This window comes from Trichosurus vulpecula, chromosome 2 (genome assembly GCF_011100635.1).
Source record: "Trichosurus vulpecula isolate mTriVul1 chromosome 2, mTriVul1.pri, whole genome shotgun sequence".
NCBI lineage: Eukaryota > Metazoa > Chordata > Mammalia > Diprotodontia > Phalangeridae > Trichosurus > Trichosurus vulpecula.
The window spans coordinates 31,460,784-31,482,542 of record NC_050574.1 but is presented as its reverse complement, the minus strand read 5'-3'; the positions used below and the strand labels follow the sequence as shown (position 1 = coordinate 31,482,542).

Genomic DNA, 21,759 nt, shown 5'->3' with positions numbered 1-21,759 from the left:
TAGGATCCCCCGTACAGGAGAGCTTACTTTTTCCAAATCATTCAGGGCTTTCTTGGGCAGCCTCTGGCTCTCAGGCTCCTCATGTGTTGTGACTGACCAAGAGTGAAACTAGAAGGGAAGTGGGGGAAGGGGTGTGGGTTGTAGATCTTTTCCTGCCTCTCCATTGTCATGTGGCCTTTGGTAAAGCATTTCCCTGTCTCGGCCACGGATTCTTCCTTCCTCTGTAAAAAAAGGGCCAGAATGAGGCGGTCTCTCAAGTCTTTTCCTGTTCTAAGACTATGCCTTCATCGCCTAGTTTGGTACAATGAATATTTTGTATTCTCAGCCTTCTGAAATTAAACACATCCAGTAATGCCTGTAAGTGAGGCAGTAGGGAATGAAACGCAAGGCAATGATTATGTCTTTTTTGCTTTTTCTTAAAGGGATGTAATAAAAAGAATAGACCAGTCAGAGTTTGAAGGATTTGAATACATCAATCCCTTGTTGCTTTCTACAGAAGAGTCAGTATGAAGAAACGGCATCTCCATTGTGGACAAATAATGTGAATGAACTTTTAAATTTATCCCTAACTACAGTATATGCATGCAAGGCTGGGGAACTGTAAGGTTTTGAGTGGAGACCAATGATTTTTTTAAAAATTGCTGCTGAAAATCAAAGAAGAGAATAGATTTTGGTGGGTGTCTTCCTCTAAGTGATAACTGGTTTTAAGAGTCTGGGGCACTGACGCGACTGGCTTCTTTTCTGAGGGAATGTGCACATGTGCCTGCTTCATGGAAGAATCTCATGTTCGTTACGTCCTCGGGAAAGGAATGTTCAAACGACTTTGAAGGTGCACACTTTCTACAAAACAAAACTTGATGCAATGGCCGACAAATTCAAGAAAATTAAAGTGTAATATCCTGAAGAATAAAATGTTACAGTGGTGTTGAACCTCATTTCCGATGCCTTTTTTCCCACAAGTGGCACCTGTCCAAACATCTCAGATACACTATCTAAATAAAAGAGGAGTTGTGTTTTATTAGCAATCAAAACATAAGTTTGGGTACAGAAGTTTAAGTGCCTAAATGGATAAACTGCAACGAAGAATTTTTACAAATTCGGAGCCTTTTCTAAATCCTGGTAAGTTCTTGTTGTTAATATTTAACAGGTATTTTCATACAGAGCTGGAGTGTCTAATGCTGAAAACACATCTTTATTTTAGAAATGTCCTTTGAGCTATGAAGGAGCAATGCTAATCTCAATTAGTAAATCACTCGACTGATGGATAAAATTGGATGGTGTAGATTTTTAAAATGATGCTTGCCAAAGCACCATTAGACCAAAAAATATATAGATATTTAAAAAACTAAATTTGCACAAATAGATTTCTGAAAAATCCTTAAGCAGTGCCTACATGTCTTGTGTTATGTATTAGATTTTTGGAAAATATTTTTATCAGTAATATGATATTCCGAATTAGAAAATAGGAAAAAAAAGTATAATGGAGCTAGCCTTAAAAGTTTAAATAATAAATCTAGAGTATCCATGAACATAACCCATTTTCCTGATAAAGCACACCTCCTACTTCTAATAATCTCTTTGCTTTGAGAATGTGTATATTACTAAGTAACCATTCTGCTTACAAGAAAGGATTGCTCGATGAAGCTCAACCGTAGGTTTTATGTCAAGATGGCAAGGGGGAGTGGGAACCACTTGAAAAATTAGACAATTTGAAAACAGTCCATTAAGTCCCTTTTTTTTTTTTTTTTGAAAACAGTGAAAACAAAAGTGGGTGTTGGGGGAGGAGGGGTCAGGTCGGGTCGTTGATGTGTTTCCCAGTGGTTAACGCGATGCTTTCTTGTCCAGCTGTGGAAATGTCACTTTGTTTAAGGACTACCAAGTGTCCACTGCCATAGAAAATGTTCCAAAGGCTTGTAAAGACCCACGTGCCACTGCTGGGGGTGACTATAGCCAGGGCTGCGGAGTTCTCTGTGCTAGCTCTTGGTTCCATGAATTGCGTGGCTTGGATCGTGGCGTGGTGGTGGTGAGGGGGACAGTGCAGAAAGCACAAAGACCTAAGCAGAGGCAAGATGCAGGCTCCACCTGAGCCCTCCTCCACTCTCTTTGCATTAACATATAGGTTTCTCAGGGTACAGCATCGAATTTGGTGCTGAACATGACATCTCTCAGATTCACATCCAAGTCATGAGGTGCTAGGATGAGACTGCCAAAATATTCTCTCAAATCCCCAAGTGACCATTGGTTAACAGGTCCCGTTTGTAGCCCCCCAACTTTTGGGGCAGTGACTCCATCTGTCTGAGCTCGGGGTCTCCATTGGCCCAGAAGCTGCGCTTGAGCCAGTGCTAGTCACTTCCCAGTAGAACGTACCTGCCTTGGAAGCCTAGACACAAAGGGCATGCAGGACACAGGCCAGAGGCCGTTGCTAGCTGGCTCGCTCCCCACTCCCCCACCTGGCTATGACTTTCATCAGACCCCTCCATTTTCCAGCTGCTCACATTTTAGTTATGCCACGGTGTGACTGAGAGCAGGGTGACCCTGATCTCGAGGGATCCTCCCTTTGGGGTGTGTCTCCAGACAAGGGCCTTGTTTGTGTGTTTGCTCCACTCATAAGCTGCTAGTGGCATCCAATTCATTTCGCTGCTGTGGGTGGAAAAAGAAAGACCTGCTGGCTCCAGCGACAGCACCGGTGCCCTTGGTTTATTGCAGTCGAAGGCATTTACAATATTGCTGTGTTGCCAAATAGTTTGCCGGTTATGAGTTTGGTTGCTCACGTGCAAGTGTATGAATAACATTCTTGTTTATGATGAAGGGGAAATTTTTATATAAAGTACTTGTTTTATATATTAAAGAAACTGAAGGATGTAATTAAATGTGTGGTTTGAAAAAAAAAAAGTCCTAATATATTACAAATGGATCCGGTAATAAGATGGTCTATAGTTGTCATATCTGAAATAGTAAATGAAAACTCTAGCTAATTTAATGATTGTAAAGCAGTAAATATGTTCTTGTAGTTTTGTATAATTACTTAGTTCCGATCTTTGCTGGCCCGTTTTCCTTGTGCAGAAGATGGTACGCTAACCCATAACAGCTGAGATCATTTCTATTCTTGCACACCTATTAAAGACTTTAATGAAAAAGCCTAATAGATTGTTATTATTTTCCTTAAAACCAGTTATTTCCAAAAAGGGCATTTAGAAAAAATTTTTTAATGAGAGATACTGTATAAATAGCTAATAATAACTTCTATATACATCTAAGTTTTCTGTAGTTTACCTTTTTTTTTCTGTTCCCGATTCACAGCTAACCTTCTTTTGGGTTAGGACTTGGTACACTGTGACAGAACAGGGTCAAGAGAAAAGGAAAAGATTAAATATTCCTATAATCATTCTATGCTAAAAATGTAAAATATAGCCATTCTACACATTGTGTAGGGGAAAGACCAGGTGAGGTTAAAAATGAAGGCTCTTTGCTATCTCTTCCCCAGGTTTGGACTGGAAGAAAAGGTGGACAGGTGGATGGATGGACAGACAGATTTTACTAGTTCTTTGGGTGTTCTCACTTATCCCCTTAAATTCTCCATTAATCCCAAAGGATCTGCCTGCATTTCACTCTGGGCAGGCAATCTTAAGCTCTTTGCAGGTTTCATAAAAAGTCTTACAGGTTTTTATTATCTTTAGTATCCCCTAGGACGTCAAGACAAATCTTGCGTCCCTGGGAAAATCAAATCCTAGTTGAAGAAGCAGGAGACTGTAGAATCCCACGTGGTCATCACATTCTGGGCTAACTCTGGATCATACAAAGAGCTGAGACTCAGTTACAAAACCCCAGTTTAGTGGAAGGTTCCTCAAATTTATACAGTTCTTTGGGCCAGCGCAGCCTGCCCAATTCCCTTAACTCCCCTGCAAGGTGGCTCATCAGCCAGGTCTTTAGGGTGGGCCCAGGGAGTCCACAGGGACTTGGCCAGCCCACTCACAGCTGGGCAGTGTGGAAGCCTGGAGCTTCTGAATGCAACGAGATCCACATGGCCACACCCTGATGCAGTCCATTTACTTGTCTGGACCAGAGTAATGGACCACATCCTTCACCACTGTTACTATGATTAGGGCAGACTCTTACTTTACCTGCAAATCTTTGTCAAGAAGGAAAACTCTGTATAGCACCTCATTTAAAGAGGTCTGCAGTGTGACAGAAATTAAAATAGCCATTCAGTATTCCAAAAGAAATTTTTATTGTCTACTTCTAAAAGGCAGTCAAGAAGTCCTCTGAGCCAGGACACTCTAGTGATAACTGGGGGAACGTGCCTTGTGAAAGGTTCTTCAGAGCACCCAGAGTCCAGGCAGGGCAAGGTACGTTTACACACAGGGCTGGGGTGCCTGGGGCTAGGGGAGGTCATGTTTTATAATCATTCCTACTTTATAAATGGATTTCTTGTGGGCTTTCCCTACTAAATTTACCATATCACATCTTCAATACTCTCTGACAAGCATTTAGCAAGATGACTATCAATATCCAACTGTGAGAGCCTGCAGAAAAGGAGAAAACACAAGAGTTGTTAGTGAGCTTGCAGTCTGGGCAGCCAAGAGTAAATATTCGCTCCATAGGCAACTTGGGGAGATGCTTCATAAAGGATAGGTCTTAGTATGACCTATCCTTTATGAAGCATCTCCCCAAGTTGCCTATGGAGCTTGGTAGGTCTTTAGAGGGGTGAGAGTAAACTGGGAGTCCTGATAAATACTTGGACCACCTCAAGGCAACACTAGAGCACTGTCCTGTCTCCACAGGAAAAAGTCTAAGGCTCTAGGTTTTCTCACCCTTCAGTCTTAAAACATGTCAATGAAGTGTTTCATGAAGCACACATGACACATCTTTTCCAAATTTGGTCACTTCTCAAGAATGCTGCTAAATAAACTGAGTTTTATGTGTCTCCCTCCCAAAGCATGAAAAGGCCTTCTGTATTCCTGTATGAATGTTTCCAGCTAGAAGAGCTTTAGAAAACTGGCCATGTCCTAGGTCCATCCTGCAGGTTAACACGATCACAGGCTTTAGGTACAGCGTGTGACAGCCACGTGTAGTCATGTGCTCCTGTTCACAAACAGACAGGTGTGTGTGCCCTTTCAAAGTGGAGAAATAAGAAGCAATAACAAGAACCAAGCCGGGAGGTGGCAGGCTCCTGTGGGCCTCACCAGGTACTACCTGCAGGGGCTCCCGGCTGGCTGCCTTTGGGTCCTAACAGCATAATGACGTTTCTCCTGCCTCTGCCTACTGCTGCCCTTAAATTCCCTCAGACTGTCAGCATCCCAGACTACTACCCAACACTGCACACCTCCTCACTGCTGCTGCTGCAGGCTCAAGTGCTGACAAGGGTTTGCCATCATTACCCAGCACTGTGTCTATAAATAAAGGAACATCTGATCTTTCAGGTCCCTCCTTTGTACCTCAACTGCACCTGTTAAACGCTGCTTAAATGACTCCACAAAGCTCGTGGCGATGGAAATGAAACACTGAACTGCTCTAACAGACACTTGGAAAATTGTAAGGGGTCTTCCAGCTTCTGAACCAAAAGTCCTTACTCCTTAAACCCCAAGAGCTTGACCTTCTGACTTCTCCAGCTCCGCCCCAGCCCCGCCCACCTTAGCCCAGCAGCTAGTGAGCGCTGAAACCTCAGAAGTAAGGGTTCTGGGCCAGGGTTCAGATGAATGGCTCTTCCATAAAGCGAAAAGAGGGCCTTAAAAAGATATGAATGACTTACTAAAAATATTTTCTATCCAAACGAATCTTTAATTTTGGGAAATGTCACTGATAATATCTACTTGAGCCATTCAAAAAGGGATTGGGGGAGAGGATTGTCCTCCAATGTCAATCCAGAAAATTTTGGTGCACTGGGAAAAAACGGTGCCATCTCTCTCACTGTATTTTTTTAAACCCCCCATTTGCCTTTAAAGAACAAATTACTACATGATGCTATTTATGAGCTTCTATTAAAAAAATAAGATCTTGCTGTTTTCTTGGAAAAGTCATTCACCTACAATAGCACTACTGAGCTGCAAGGGAAGCTCAGGTATTTGCACCTTCCCCCAATGACTGATCAAATCTAACAGCCCTGGCAGCTTTTCCTTCCAGTGGTAGGGAAGCAAATCTCCGAGGATCCTATAAAGGTTAGCAATTACTGAAGTGAGCCTGCCCTTAAGGTACACTTCTTCAATTTGCCACAGAGCAGAATTTTGGTACACTCTCCTCTCCTGCCAGGATGGACAAAGTGGGCCGAGCAGCAGCTCAGCTCCGTAATCACGTAGGTGTCATTTGGGAGCTGTCAGCTACGGCGATGGCTGCCATTCAGTAAGACTGAAAGATGGTAGGTTAACAATTTCTTCCCTAAATGGGACATGCTAATTATGAAGAATGCTTTTCTAGCAATAGTTAGAGACAAGATGGTTACTGTGCACATCTGTTAAAATCGGTGCTTGTGGCAGGCATAAAACACACCACCCGAGCTGAGCAAAGGCCGTCTCATCCCTTAGGATGCACAACAGGCCTCCTGTCTGGGCCACAGAGAACCACAGGGCTAACAGGGCTGGACTCGGGTGCACTTTCTTTTGGGAGAGAGAAAAACAAAGTGGATGTTTTCAAATGTGAACCCCCCATCTATCGGAGTTCAGCATTCAGTTTACATGTACTATGAGTGTATCTACCCCCCATCATTTATAATAACGAAGTCATGAGCACAGAACATACGTAGCTCAGTGGCTTGGTGATCAACACCTACCAGCAGGGTCTCTACTGTAAAACCAGAAAGCTGAATGCCTGCCTCTTCCTCTTTCAAGGGCCTATTTTTAACGCTGCTTTTAAAATGGATCTCAAAGGCTGCTTCAGGAACTCAGTAGGCATGTGGAAATATGTTTAACATGTTTGTACGTGTATAACCGATAGCAGATTGCTTGCTGTCTTGGGGAGGGGGAGGGAGAAAAATTTGGAACTCAGAATCTTACAAAAATGGTGAAAGAGATTTAGTGGTTGTGTGATCTTGGTAAAGTCACTCAATGGCGATCTGACTTGGTTTCCTTATCCATAAAAAGAAGATAATAACAGTGCCTCTCCCCAAGTTATGAGGATAAAATGAGATGATATTTGGAAACCTTAAAGCATAATAGAAATGTTATTCTGAGAGGCAACACTGCGTGAAGCAGAGGGGTCAAACTTGTGGCTGGCCAGGAAAACTTGGGCATTCTAGTCCAAAACAGATTAAAATGTAAGTGGGGAAATGTTTAACAAAATAAATAAAAACACAATACAACATAGATAATATCAATTTGTGGTGTTCTAAGTCAATACACAGCAGGCATGAGTTTGACCACGCTGGCCTTGAAGGAAAGATCACCTGGGTTTAAGTCTGGCCTCTGACCTACACAGGCTTTAGGCCCCCAACCAAGTTATTTAACTTCTCAGGGTCCAGACAACTCTCTGAAACTTTGGAGAGGGGCCCAACCTGCATTGGTAGAGGACTTCTGCTAACCTAGGAATTCCCTCTATCAGTGAAATCACAGTGCAGTCCCAAGCTCCTCAGAAATAAGGCAGCTAGCATAGTGTGCTGACTGCCACTCCTTCACTAGGCCCCCCCCCAAGCCTCCAGGCTCACTGACTTCCCCACCCCCAACATGTTCCATCTACTAGCATGGCCGCTCACTACCCCTCTGGGATGCCTCAGCAGGCATGGGGATGAGCTGCTATGGCCAAGAAGATTCCAACACCTCCCACCTCTCTCCAAGCTGGTTCCCTAACCCCTGAAATAAACTGACTACTATCTGATGGCTATTTCCCCCACAATCCCTTGCCAACCTCATAGAAGAATTTGGAAGGATAAACTGGACTAATCAGACATCTGACCCAAGGGTCTTTCTCCTTCAGAAAGATTGGTCTTCTCAAGGAATTCCAACAGCCTTTTTCTATTCTCTCAATTTCTTGAGAATTCTCCTGACGTTCATTAATTGAGACCTCAATTAGCTAAACCATGTTCTGTCATCACCCTCCTCCCTGGCTGGGCTGGACCTCATGGTACGCCATCTAAATAACGTTCTCCAGGCTCTCCCAGAATGCCTCTTCCTGCCCTACTGAGCCTCAGCTGTGGTCATGCTCCATGGATTCAGACACAATGCAGCCCTACATCCCATGCCCCCAAACGTCTACAAGGTAAATGTTGGTCCTGCCCCCTGCTGTGTGAATGGAGCTCATTGTACCCAAACAAGTGGAACACTCCATTCCAGGATTAGAATATTTAAACACCACGAAATGCAGGAAACTTTCTATTCCTGCTGAATGCTTTACAAGCCTCCTATAGAAAAGCTCCGAGAGACACACTGTATGTACCTGATTCATCTTCAGTCCCTTTCGTGTTTTTCTAACTCCAAAAGGCAGACAGCTTTAAAATAAGAATGACGGCTAACATTTATGTAGCATTTACTATAGCCAGGTACCGTGTGCTAGATACTTTACAATGATCTTATTTGGTGGTGGGTGTTGTCAGCATTACAGATGAGAAAACAGGCACACAGAGCTAAAATGACCTCCCCGGGGTCACACAGCTAGTAGCTGAGGGCAGATTTCAGCTCAGATCTTGCTGACCCCAGGTGTGGTGCCCTAACCACTGAGCCACCAGCTGCCCGTGTCCTCCTAGCCAAGGCTTGGAATCACATCTGCAGTAAAAAAGCTACAGCCTTGTACAGTCTTGCTACGGGTCCCTCCCCAGGTTCTCCTGTTCTTTACCGCCCAAATGTGTGACTACGACCAAAGACCAAGAATACTTGGGCCCAGGACCTATGCTGGGGAGCTGGCAGGGCAGCCATCTCAGACTGGCCAAAGTTCTAAGAAGACCGGACTCAAAGAAAAGACACCAACTGAAAACTTTAAGAACAACCTGAGTTTCGGCTCTGGCAGTAATGACAGAGTATTTTCAAATTTTCAAACCTCCCAAAGAACACCCGGAATGTATTAGGGCAAATATTTATGGGGTGATTTAGGCAAGGAAATGCCTCACTCGGAGCTAGGTGCTCATCTTTATGGTTGGGGATTTCTGTGCTTAACCCACCTCCCATTAACTCAACCGTGGGAGCTAAGTGCAATACCCAGTGTTACAGAACACGAAGATGTTTCCTGTCCCAACCAATTCTGTAGTGTTTCTGTGTGGCCCTAAAGCTGCAGCTGTGCCCCCACCCAGGGGTGCCTGGCCCTACACGCTGACGCTGGCCTAGGCAGTCGCTGACGGCCGGCAGCTCCGCGTGTAGCCAGGAAAGAAACGTCAGCCTTCCCAACTGGGTGGAAATCAGCATCATCAATTAATTTTGCAGGCGCTCCCTATATAAAATGACTTTACAAGACCATGGCTAAGCCCCGGTGGCGCCACGTTTCAACGACTTCTACACAGTAAAAATGGCTGCAGGCCCTCGTCCTCCCCGGGTTTTCTAAACTGCTGTCCTAGTAACAACACCCACCTGGAGAGTATCACTGCCCTCGGGCCTGTCAGAGATGCCCTCCCTGGGACAACCCACTGCCTCATGCCCTCAGGTTCCAAGCTGGCTCTGCTGGACACCTCACTAAGGGACTCCTTGGAAAGGGGAAGCTAAGTAAAATATCCAATGTTACAGAACAACTCAGAAGGACTTACTTTCCAGTAAATGGGATCTGGCACATCGGACAGCCATCAAGTGCCACCATCCCCTGGCTCACGGCGGCAGACATGGCATCTTTTTCCACTCTTGCACCTTCTGGGCAATGGCTGCTGGGCTTTTTCAACGAGGAGTGCCCTTGCTGGCTCATCCCCTTGGTGAGGGTCTGGGGAGATGCTGGGGAGGAGGTACCCTCTCCCACCCAAAGTCTCTGTTTTTTCTTGAGCTGGGAGAGCTGTGGGGGTTGTGGAAGTCTGCTCTTTGCAGCCCCCATGCTGCTGTCTCTTGGCTCCGAGGGCCTTTTCACCCCGGCTCTACTGCCGGGCCCCAGTTCGGGATTCTCACAGCCCACAGCAGAGGCCCCCTGGGAGGAAGGCTCGCTGCTCTGGCCCACTCTCTGCTCTTGTTCATGAAGTACCTGAGCAGGCTTCTCCTTTGTGAAATAAGAAGAGTCTGGGCTTTTTAACCTACCCCCAACAAATGTGAAAGCAGGTGGGAAAGGTATCCACTGAAACTCTTCTGTCCCAACTTTAAAGGTGGCTGGTTGCTGTGAGTTCTCATCCTTCTTGGCATTCTGTAAAAACAGGGTTTTACTTTTTCATGATAGTTCTAGAACTGGAAAGGAACTCAAAGGCCATCTAGCCCAACCCTCTCATTTTGCAGATATGAAAACTGAGTCCCAGAGAGGGTGAGTGATTCATCCTAGGGTCCTCCACGTGACAAGAGGCAGAGGCAGGATTTTACCCACATCATCTGCTACTAAGACAGTACTCTCTTTCGTCTGTTTTAGATCAAACTAGAATGGCTAAACATTTCTTCTTAAAAAGTATCATGTAAAATGCAATACTCCTAGAATCAAAAGCTTCAGGGCTGGAAGAGAAGTCAGAGATCACAGTCCAACCTTCTCCTTAGGCAGATAGGGAAACTGAGGCCCATCGGGGAGCAGTAAACTCAGGCAAGCAAGGGCATGCACATACCCAATGTCAGAGCCAGGATTCACACCCAAGTCTTCTGCCTCCAAGCACATGGCTCTTTCCCCCACAACATGCCCTAGTTGGTAATAGTTTTTAACCACAGGCTGGGCCAAACACCTTAAGCTTTCTTTGCACACAGTGGGTCTGGACTGCCAGGGAGGACAACTGAAGACTTCTAGGGTGTGCATGTCCTGTGTGGGCACTGCCAAGAGAAACCTGCTGTGCCAACTCCAGGTTTGCCAGTCCTGATCACGTCCCAGAAAACCTTTGGCCCTTCCCTGTGTCCCATACCTCCTGAAAAGGACTTTGGTCCCTCTAATAATTAACCTGAAGCACACAATCCACTGCCCAGAGGCAGCCTCCTCCTTGTCTACCCTCCTTTTGGCAACTCGAGTGTAAGGACAAATTCTTGAAGAAACAGAGGAATTATCACCTCCTGAGTCCTGCAAGGGGTCCCTGGTTAAGACTGACCCAAGGTCATCAAGTCTGTCTGTTCTCTGCCCTCCTCCCACCGCAGCTGGAGCACCAGGACCACTTCTAGGGGCCATTGCTTAAGAACATTAATATGCTAGGCGGTAACCAGACCAGGGCTACCAGGATAGTGAAGGACCTTGAAGCCACACCATGTGGGGACGGGGATACATGACAGGATGGTCAGGCTGCCCTGTGGAAGAGAGATGAGACTTGTCCTATATTTGGCTCCAGAAGTAGGAAGCAAGGAATGGGAAGAAGTTGCAAGGAGGCAAATTTAGACTGGATGTCAGGAGAAATTTCCTAGGTATCCCAAAGGGGGATGGGCTGCCTGGAGAAGCTGGAGCTCCCCCTGGTGGAGGGCATCAAGGCTAAATGACTGCTCTCCAAATAGGTTATGGTGGGAAGTCCTTCGGTGGGGTCCTAGGGTACTGAGCCTGCAGAGAAGGGGGGGGGGAGGCACATATGAGAGCATATGACTGATCAGAGGGCTTCCTGTAGCAGAAAGGTCGGGATTAAACCATCCTGGCCCAAGAGGCAGATCCAGAAGCCACCAAGACTTGCTGAGGCAAATCTCTTCAGCCGGACAGGGAAAAAGCTCCTGCAAATAAGTGCCATCTCAAAGTAAAACGGGCTGCCTCAATACAGGTAACGAGCTTCCTATTACTGGAGTCTCCGGGTGGGCTGGGAATGCTAACAACCCTTGAACACAGGAACTGCTTCATCTTGCCTGCTCTCTAGTACCTTGCATGCAGCAGGCAATTAATGTCTGGTGGCTGAATGACTAGTGTCTGAGGTTCTTTCCAACTCTCTAAATTCAGCCATACCATGAAACAGAAATGTAAATAATAAAGAAAAAACCCCCACACACAATGCCCCTAATTCTCCTGGAAACTGTAGTGTCTTCATACCAGAAGGCTCAGGGTAAAGTGGGCGGGGGGGGGGGGGGGAGGAAGGGGGTGTTTACAAAAAGCTTTTTTTTTTTAGAAATGGCTTAAAATGATGGTGAAGATGGCGGAGTCTTTTTGTTGTTGGTGGTAAAGGATGCATCCATTCCAAGTCCATAGACTCACCATCCCCCCAACAGAGTACTAGGTGCACAGCCCTGCTCTGTACACCACATAATCATGATGAAATGGATTTCTTATTAGGAGTTTAGCAACATTTTTTTAAAGGTCATGTTTCCCTAGTTTAAAAAATCTAATTTTAAAAGGCAACTGGTGCCACTTTAACAGACTGTCATAAAAATCTACATCCTGACCATTAATATCGTGAGGTATAGGCTACCTTGTCAAAGAATGCTGGTAAATCTGGCATTTCCTGGCTGGCCTGATGCAGACTGGAGTTCGTACTTCTCAACACCAGCAGTCTCCACAATTCATCAGCCTCATTTAACCCTTCTTGGTCCAACCAAGAGCGGCTGTTGGAAGTTCTGTGAATACAAAATGAAGGAGAGACAATGTACTTGCCATTAAGATCAATTCCACAAATTGGCCTGATGAGTCTGAATCGATGGCAAGAGGACCATGGGCAGGGGTGTCAAAGAGTGAACGCTCTGTTGAAGAAATCCAGGAAATAGTGGGGTGTGCCCCAGGGAGTACAAAGAACTATGTCAGAATTCCAGCTGGATGACCTTTGAGGGCCCTTCCAGCTCTGAATCTATGACCCTATGGAAAGGTTAAGGGGTAGGAAGAGCACCAAATTCACCTGAGGCCTCATGTCAGCAATGACCTCTCTAAGCTGCAGAAGTCTGATTAAGTACCAGGAATGCCCCCTACCCTGGTCGAGCTTGGGGTGTTCACTGGGATAGGGGAGGAGTGTGGGGTTGGAGAAGACCGATGAGTAGGGACTAGGACATGGGGCACCTTCCGACAGACCTCACCAGGAAGTGCCAGGGGGTGATCTGGATTCCTACGCCCTTTCTTTACTGGACTCCCGCTTTCTAGTACGGCTTCAAACGGCCTTTCTACAAGGCACTTCCCACAGCCAGCCCCTAAGCCGGCTCCCTGCTTCCAGAGGCCCGACTCCTTGATGGGCCACGACCTGACGGTTGAGCAAGGCAGGGGCAGAGAGTAAACAGGCTACTCCCTGATGATGACAATCACTCGAATTTCTATTGACCTTGAGGTTTCACAGAATACCTTCCTCACAGCAACCCTGAGTAGTGGGGAGTTACAAACGAAGCCCAGAGAGGTGACTCGCCCAAGCTACCCCCCTAGTCAGGTGTTGGAGCCAAGAACCAAGCCCACGGCTGCTTGACTCCAGACTCAGGGCTTCTCCCCCTTGAAGATGGAGGGCTTGGATCTGAGCTTGCCTAGTTTCTCTGCCACGCATTTCTCCATCCACTGTTGCCGCTTCATCACTCACCCTGGAGTCACCACACTCAGAGCTCTCTCGCCTCAACAACCTTCTATGGTAGAAAGTAAAAGGCACTGGAATCCCCATTTTTAAAGGGGGGATGGGTGACTTCTGTGAGTTAGACTAAGTCATTGTCATTCGGTCGTTTCAGTCACGTCTGACTCTTCGTGACCCCGTTTGGGGTTTTCTCGGCAAAGACATGGAGTGGTTGGCCATCTCCTTCTCCAGCTCAATCGACAGATGAGAAAACGGAGGCAAACAGGGTTAAGTGTCTTGCCCAGGGACACACAGCTTGTGTCTGAGGCTAGATTTGAACTCAAGTCTTCCTGACTCCAGACCCACTGCACCACCTAGCCACCCCAATAGGATCACAGAGTGAGAGCAGGAAGGGACCTCAGAGACCAAGGAGTCCATTTTACAGATGAAGCAGCCTAGTCCAAGGAAGGTGAAATACAATTACATGCCCAAAGTCGCAAAGGTCATAACTAAAAGACACAACCTAGATTTTCTGTCTTCAAATTCACCAAAGGGAGCAAAGGGGGAGGAGGGGAGACCACGGGCAGACTGGATTCTACTTCCGGGCTGGGGCCTCAACTGCCAGAGCAGAGACATCGGTGGATTCAAATCCGGCCTCCAACACTAGCTGTGACTCTGGGCACTTTACCTGTTCCCTCAAATGTAAAACGCAGATAATAATAGGTTCGTCATCATATATTATTATAATAACACATACTACTTCCCAGGGTTGTTGAGAATCAAAGGAGGTCTTTGTAAAGCTGGTAGCCCGGTGCCTGGCACACAGTAGGTGCTATATAAGTTCATTCCCTTCCCTTCCTCCATCTGCTCTGGACGGATCTTGTATGTACCCGTTGTTCATATGTTGTCTCTCCCGTTAGATCTCACTCGATCCTCGAGGGGCAGAGCCTCGGTATCCCCAACAATCAGTCCAGTGCCCGACACACAGTAGGCACGATACAAACGCTTACTCCCTTCCCCTGCCTCGCCCCTTTTGGGGAAGTCTAGACCGGCCTGGTTTAGTGTTCTCACGGGGGCGGGGCAGTTCATACCACTCAGGCTGGGTGAGGGATGGGGTGCAGGTGTTTGACAACATTTACGATACGCGGACGCTGGAGACTCCAAGGTGTGTGTGTGTGGAAGACTTAAAACCATTTTAAATAAGGCGACTCATTGGAACCTCACAACAGTGACCTTCGGGAAGACGTGCGACCTCTTTGTAAAGCTGGGGGGGGGGGCAGACCAAACGACCCTCACATCCCTGCCAGCTCTAAATCTATGACGTAAGAGGTCGGGGGCGGGGTCTAGGACCAAAGTCTCCCTCCTCTCCCTATAAACGTTTGCTGCAGCCCTGGAAGGGACAAGGGCTGCATCAGGTGAGGGGGTCCTGGGGAGGGGCTGGTCACTCGAGGCGAGAAAATGCAGAAGGCTGGGCCGGGTGGGGAGGAGGGGGGCGGGGAAACGGAGGCCAGGTTAATAGGGGTGGGGTGGAGGGGTGAAGACGGAGGGAAGGAAGAAGCAATGACGAAGGCCCGGATAATGGCGGGGGAGGGGGAATGGAAGACCCGGTTGATTGGGAGGATGGGGAATGACGAGAGCCCGGTTAATGGAGAAGAGGAAAGGAACGGCGAAAGCCCGGTTGACGGGGCTCCTCGGGCGAGGCCTCACCTGCCCTCCTGCCCCCCGCCGCCAGGCCCGGAGCAGGAGGAGGGGGGCGCGGGCGGCTTTTTCCGCGTCAGCCTCAGCCTAGGCCCGCGACCAGCCGGCGCTCCTGATAAAGCCATCGGCCGCCTGAGGTAACAAACCTCCCGCCCAGCGGCGTCTCCGAGGACTGCGCTTGCACGTACGTACACCCGCGCATGCGCCTGGAGGAGGATGGGCGTAAGGAGCCGGCCTGCGAGTGCGTGCGTGCGTGCGTATGTACGTCCGCCCGAAGGCTGCGTGCGTGCGTGTACGCTGGGGCGTCCAAGCCCTGCCCAAGGGGCGGGGCCTGAAAGGGGGTGGTGGTCCGCCCTTCCCTTCCACTGTCCCCTGGAGGCTTAATCCATCCTCCTCCCTCACCTGAAGCTGCTACCTGGCCCTCTTGACCTAGAACTGTTACTTCCATTCTTTCCTCTTTGTGGGAGCTGTTATTGCTACTCACCCCTCTCACCTAAAGCTGTCACCCACCCCACGGCCCTCACCTGAGGCTGATGATACCCCTCCCCCCCCCACCTGGAGACGTCATTACCGTCCCCACCCCCACCTCTCATCTGGAGCTATTATTACCTTCCCTCACCTGGATCCGTTATCTTCTCTTCCCCCTCCCCCCCTCCCCCCTCCCCCCTTCCCCCTCTCCTTCTCCCCCCTCCCCCCTTCCCACTCTCCCTCTCCCTCCACTCTTCTCTCTGTCTCTCACTCACACACACACTCACTCACTCTTTCTCTCTTTCCGCCTCACACGCACACACACTCTCTCTCTCTCTGTCTCTCTCAAACACTATCTCTCTCTTTTTCTGTCTCTCCCCCCACCACACGTACTCTCTCTCTCTGTCTCTGTCTCTCTCTCTCTCTGACACACACACACACTCACTATCTTTCTCCCGTACACACTCACTCTCTCCTCTCTCACACACACTCTGTCTTACACTTTCTCTCTGTCTCTCTCTCTCTCTCTCACACACACACACACACACACACACACACACACACACACACACACGCTCTGTCACTCTCTGTCTTCCTCCTGTCCCCATTCTCTCTCTCCCCCATCTCTCTCTCTCTTTCACACACACACACACACACACACTCACTGTCTTTCTCTCATACACACTCTCTCCTCTCTCACTCTCTCACACACACTCTGTCTTACACACACTCTTTCTCTTTGTCTCTCTCTCTCTCTCTCTCACACACACACACACACACACACACACTGTCTTTCTCCCGTACACACTCACTCTCTCCTCTCTCACTCTCTCACACACACTGTCTTACACACACACTCTTTCTCTCTGTCTCACACACACACGCTCTATCACTCTCTGTCTTCCTCCTGTCCCCATTCTCTCTCTCCCCCCATCTCTCTCTCTCTTTCACACACACACACACACACACACACACACTTACTTTCCCCATCACCCAGATCTATTTTTCTCTCTCTCCTCTCACCTGTTATTTTACCCCCCTCTGGAGCTATTATTATTATCCCCCACCTGTCAGTTTGGAACTCTTTTGCTCTCTCCCTTCTCACTGGGAGATGTTCTTTCTTCTCTCACACCTGGAGATGTTATCCCCCTTCCCTCTTACCTAGAGTTGTTATCTTGCTCCCACCCGTACAGGTGTTATGCCCCTACACACACACCTCTTGCCAGGAACTCATTTCCTCCTCCCTTCTCACCTGGAGATGTCATTTCCTTTCCTTCACCTACAGCTGTTATTTCTCCTGTCCCTTCACCTGGAGTTGTTTCCTCCTTCCCCTCTCACTTGGGGCACATCACCCCACCCCAATCCCCTCCAACTCCTTCACTGGGAGGGTGGGGAGCTCCTCATGGGAGGATAAACTGGCCTTCCCATCAGTCCAGGCTCCAAGCATAGCCATACTCAGAGGGGTCTCCCTTTGGGCGGGGCAGAGAGATTGCATCTGCTTATGCTTTCCAATCCCTGGTACATTTTCCTATTCTTGAAGCTTTGGACTTTGTGGCTTTTCTACAGTGAAGTAAGCAAGAGGAAGGAGTTTAATGTGGAGGCAAGAAAGAGGGCATTTCAGTGCCCTTTGGTGAACAGGGACCAGCCTGCCCTCAGGAGGGAGAATTATTACCCGAAACCCATTGAGTTCTCTGCCACAGTCCAAGCCATGGGCAGTTGGACACCTGGGGGAATGACCTAAGGTAAGGCAAAACTGGAGAAGGGATGTGGAATATGGGGGTCCTTGCCCTCCTCCTTGGCTTCTGGAAGGAAGAACCTGAAGGGACCTAGGTATCCCCCCCTTCCTCCCACCAGCTGCTCATCCTTATTCATGAGACCAAGGGCCTCTGCTCCAGATGGTCTAGAACCCTGTTCCCCTAAGAGAGGCCTAATTTCAACAATGAGACTGACAGCAGTCTGGACTCCAACTCAGGAACCCTAGGTTATAGTCCTTTCTCTGTTGCTAACTTTGGGCGGCTCCTTTAAAATGAAAGTGGGTAAGAGGTGGGCAGCCTCCCCACACAACAGATCCCAGGATCTCTTACCCTTCCCCACAGAGCAGTTTCTGCCAACTCCCAGTGGCCTCTCTTCCCACCCCTTATTGAGGGTACCTTTTGTGCACTTGTTCCAAGCTAGTTTTATGGACAAAAAGTACTAGTTATAGCTCTGATACTGAAGAAGTCAGGACCAGGGCCAGGGCCAGGGGGAAGGAGATGGCCAGTGCTCTTGGGCCAGGGCCCTTCCAGGTTGGGCAATAGTTTTCCCTGGTCCTCGGCTTTCCTGACCCCACCAGGTAGTGTTAATCTTAGAGGGGCCAAAGGTCATAACATCATAGATTTAGGGCAGCAAGGGACCTCAGAGGCCATCTAGCCAGACCCCCTCATATTACAGATGGGGAAGCTGGGGTCCAAGAAGATAGAAGGGACTTGGCTGAGGTCACACAGTAGTATCGTTGTGGGGGAGACAAGTATTCAGTCTGATCTGAAGATGACACTCAGGCCCAGGTCAGGGTCAGGTTTTGTTGCTTTGTTAGATCTAGTTACAGGACATAAGGATGCCCCCCAGCTCAAGCCTTAGTCCAGGCCTCCCAACATCCTTGATAAAAACACACTTGAAAAATAGGCAAAGACTTCCCCTGGATTTTTCTGAAGTGGCAGTGGAGTCTTCTCCTGCGGTAGCAGCAGTTCATACAGCCGGATGTGGTCAGGAAAGCTCTGGGTTTGGGATCAGAAAAGGAGGGGCCCAGTCCCGGCACCATTACTGCCTCTGGGACTTCACACAGATTCCTGCTCTGATGCTCATTACCTGTGTGACCTTGGACAAATCACTTCACTTCTTTGGGCCTTGGTTTCTTCTCCTGTAAAAAGAAGGGTTTGGACAAGATGGTCTCTGAGATCCCTCCCAGTTGTGGGGTTAACATCTCATGATCTTCCAAGCCTAGACTCCTTAACCTGAGACACAGAATCACAGAACTTGAGAATTAAGAAGGACCCCTTAGGCCATCTAGTCCATCTTGACCTATAGGGTCCCCTCTTCAAAATATCTAATTTGGAGTCATCCAGTCATCACTTGATATGAAGGGGAGCTTCACCCCAGGGATGAGTAGCTCACGACCTTCCAAAATAGACCATTCCACTTCCAGACAACTTGATTCCTTATGAAGACTTTCTCTGTCATCTAGCCTAAATTAGTCTTTCCTGACCACTCCAACCCTCATTAGCTTTTATGGCACTGATAAATCTATAGCACACAATTTAGCTCTATTCTGTCTTGTATCATTTACCCTTGTTTCTGGTGTCTTACGGGAGGGCAAGTTCCTAGAGGCAGAACTCATGGATCCTATTTCTCCTGGGTTCCCTACAATACTCAGCACAGGGCTGAGCCCATAGTTGGCACTCAAGAAATACATAAATTCCTGAAGTCCAGTTATTGTGGTGCAGGTAAACCCATGCTGGGACTCTCAGTCTGGTCATAAAGTATCCATAAAGCTCTGCGTGTCAATTTTGGTCAGGTGATTTTTAAAGCTTCACTGAATCTGGGCCACATTTCCAGAAAAAACAGAAGCTCAGAATATAAAATGAGCAGTTAACTTAATTTAAAGTTAATAGGGCCACAAATTTGGAGCTGGAAAGGGCTTTAGATGTCATCTTGCAGATGAAGAAACTGAGGTCGCTCATATCAATCACTGGGTCTAGAGCCTATGAAAAACATTTTATAATTTTTTGGTTTGCATGATGAAAATTAAGATCTCATCTTTTACAAAAATGTTGAAAATGCAGAAATGTTCTGAAGCTACTTTCCTGGCTCTTGTTCACATTGGCAGGTGAGGTGCTCAGAGGGTGACAACCTTAGAATTCCAGGATCCCCTCTAGTGACCCCACAGGATGTTGTGCCATTATATGAAGCAGTTTTTGGGGGGGAACATGAGCGGCTGGGGGAATCAAGAAGAGCTTCATGAAAAAGGTGGTGTTTCAGATGAATCATGGAGAAAATCAGAGATTCCAAAAGGTGAAGAGAGATTGTATTCCAGGCATAGGGAATAGGGAAAAGCATGGAGGTGGGAGAAGGAGTAATAGATTTGCAGAACAGCAATGTATGTCTGGACTGTTGAGTTCATGAAAGGGAGTAATATATAAGAAACCTGGAAAGGTAGAAGAAAAGGGCCAGCTTATGAAAGCCTTTTAGTAACTAGTAGAGTAGTTTATATTTGATCACAAAGTAATAGAGAACCACTGGAGTTATCGAGTAGGGGGTGATGTGGTCAGACAGATGCTTCAGGGAAGTCACTTCAGAAGCAGAGAGTAGGGTGAATGGATCTGAGTAGGGAAAGGAGATAAGGAGACCAAATAGAATGCTATTACAATGATCTTGGCAAGATGGAAGGAACACCTGAACTAGGTCAGTCCTTCTGTGAGTGGTGATTAGGGGACACACAGGAGAGATGTAGAATCAGAAACAAGATTTAATAATTGGATATATGGCGTGAGGGAGAGGGTGAGAAATGGAAGACTACACTAAAGTGATCCTGGATGACTGGGTGAATAATGGTACCCTCGGTACTAACAGGGAAGTTCAGAAAGGGAGTAGGTTTTGGGGGAAAGATGATGAGTTCAGTTTCGGACATGATGAGTTTGAAATGCCTACGGGACATCCACTGGGAAATATCCAATAGATGGTTGGTGATATTCTTAGGAGGGAGAGAGAAACTGGGGCTGGATATGTAGATCTGGGATTCATCAGCATACAGGTGCAGGTGGTAATTGAACCCATGGGAGTTAATGAGGTCACCGAGTGAGAGTATAGAGAGGACAAAGAAGAGATTCCAAGGAAGGACTTTGGGGGTATACCCACCATTAGTAAGCTTGGCATGGATAATGGTTTAGCAAATGATGCCGAAAAGGCAATGGTTAGCTAGGCAGGGGAGAACCAGGAGAGAGCAATGAAGATAAAATTTAGTGAGGAGACAGGGTGCAGAAGGAGAGGGATGGTTGGCAGTGCCAGATGCTGCAGAGGGGTTGTGAAGAATGAAGATGGAGAAGAGGTCATCAGATCTGTCAGCTAAGAGAGCACTGGCAGTTTTGCAGAGCAGAGTTTCAGTTAAGTGTTTCAGAAGCCAGATTGCAAAAGATTTAGAAGAGTGAGAGGATCAGTTAATCAGTATCAATCAGTGAACATTTATAAAGAGCCTACTATGTTCCAGGCATTGTGCTGGGGATCTAAAAAGAGATGAAGACAGTCCATGACCTCAAGGAGCTTACAATCTAATGGGGAGACAACCTACAAACAAATATATACAAAGCAATCTATATACAGGATAAATAGAAGATAACTAACAGAGAGAAGTCACTGCAATAAAGAGGGGTTGGGGAAGGCTCCCTGGAGAAGGTGGGATTTTAGTTGGAACTTAAAAGGATCCAGAGAGGTCAGATGTCAGAGCAAAGGAGGGAGAGCATTGTAGGCATGGGGGACAGACAGAGAAAATACCCAAACAGAGTGTTTTGTGTTTGACCCTGGAAGTAATAGAGAGCCACTGGAGTTTATTGGATAGGGGGTGACAGACTTGTGCTTCAGGAAAATCTCTTTGGTCACTGAATGGAGGATGGATCGGAATGGGGAAAGACCTGCGGCAGGCAGACCCACCAGCAGCTATTGCAACAATCCAGGTGTCAGGTGATGACGGTCTGCATCAGGGTGGGGGCAGTGTCAGAGGAGAGAAGGGAACATGTTGGAGAGATGCTGCAAAGTGAAATCAGCAGGCCTTGGCAACAGCTTGGATATGGGGGATGAGAGATACTGAGGAATCCTGGATGACTCCAGGGTTGAAAGTCTGAAGGCCTAGGAGAAGGATGTTGCCCTATGCAGTAACAGGGAAGTGGGGGGGGGGCAGTAGAGGGAAGGATAATGTGTTCAGTTTGGAATATATTGAGTTTAAGATGTCTACTGGTCATCCAGTTCAAGGTGTTTGAAAGGCAGTTGAAGATGAAGGTTGGAGGTCAGCAGAGAGTTTAAGACAAGATAGCTAGATTTGAGAATTACAAGTCCACAGGAGCTGATGAGATCACCTAGTGTAGCGGGAGAAGAGATGAGAGCTGGGACAGAAACCTGAGGGACAACTAGGG

The 21,759-nt window shown here is 47.4% G+C and overlaps 2 protein-coding genes across 3 annotated transcripts in view; one reads left to right on the top strand and one right to left on the bottom strand.

The window, feature by feature from the left end:
* PRKCZ (protein kinase C zeta) overlaps positions 1 to 3,143 on the top strand; it is a 226,316-nt gene extending 223,173 nt beyond the window's left edge. For both annotated transcript variants that reach the window (XM_036744757.1, XM_036744758.1), the window contains one exon: positions 423 to 3,143. In XM_036744757.1, the coding sequence (XP_036600652.1) occupies positions 423 to 510 (88 nt within the window). In that variant the 3' untranslated portion in view covers positions 511 to 3,143. The remainder of the gene's footprint in view (positions 1 to 422) is intronic.
* Positions 3,144 to 4,208: 1,065 nt separating this feature from the next.
* On the bottom strand, positions 4,209 to 15,315 carry FAAP20 (FA core complex associated protein 20). The gene is made up of 4 exons (XM_036745784.1): positions 15,143 to 15,315; positions 12,389 to 12,533; positions 9,656 to 10,230; positions 4,209 to 4,523 (listed from the first exon to the last, which is right to left on the bottom strand). The coding sequence occupies exons 1-4, from the start codon at positions 15,256 to 15,258 to the stop codon at positions 4,451 to 4,453; spliced, it is 909 nt and encodes a 302-aa protein (XP_036601679.1). The 5' UTR covers positions 15,259 to 15,315; the 3' UTR covers positions 4,209 to 4,450.
* Between the last annotated feature and the right edge of the window lie 6,444 nt (positions 15,316 to 21,759).

Excerpts from the sequence above, each read along its gene's own strand:
- FAAP20 (XM_036745784.1), bottom strand. The coding sequence starts at position 15,258 with ATGGCTTTATCAGGAGCGCCGGCTGGTCGCGGGCCTAGGCTGAGGCTG. Across the intron at positions 12,534-15,142 it reads GGCGGGGGGCAGGAGGGCAG|AACTTCCAACAGCCGCTCTT; the intron begins GTGAGGCCTCGC and ends TTGTATTCACAG. Across the intron at positions 4,524-9,655 it reads CAGATCCCATTTACTGGAAA|GCTCTCACAGTTGGATATTG; the intron begins GTAAGTCCTTCT and ends CCTTTTCTGCAG.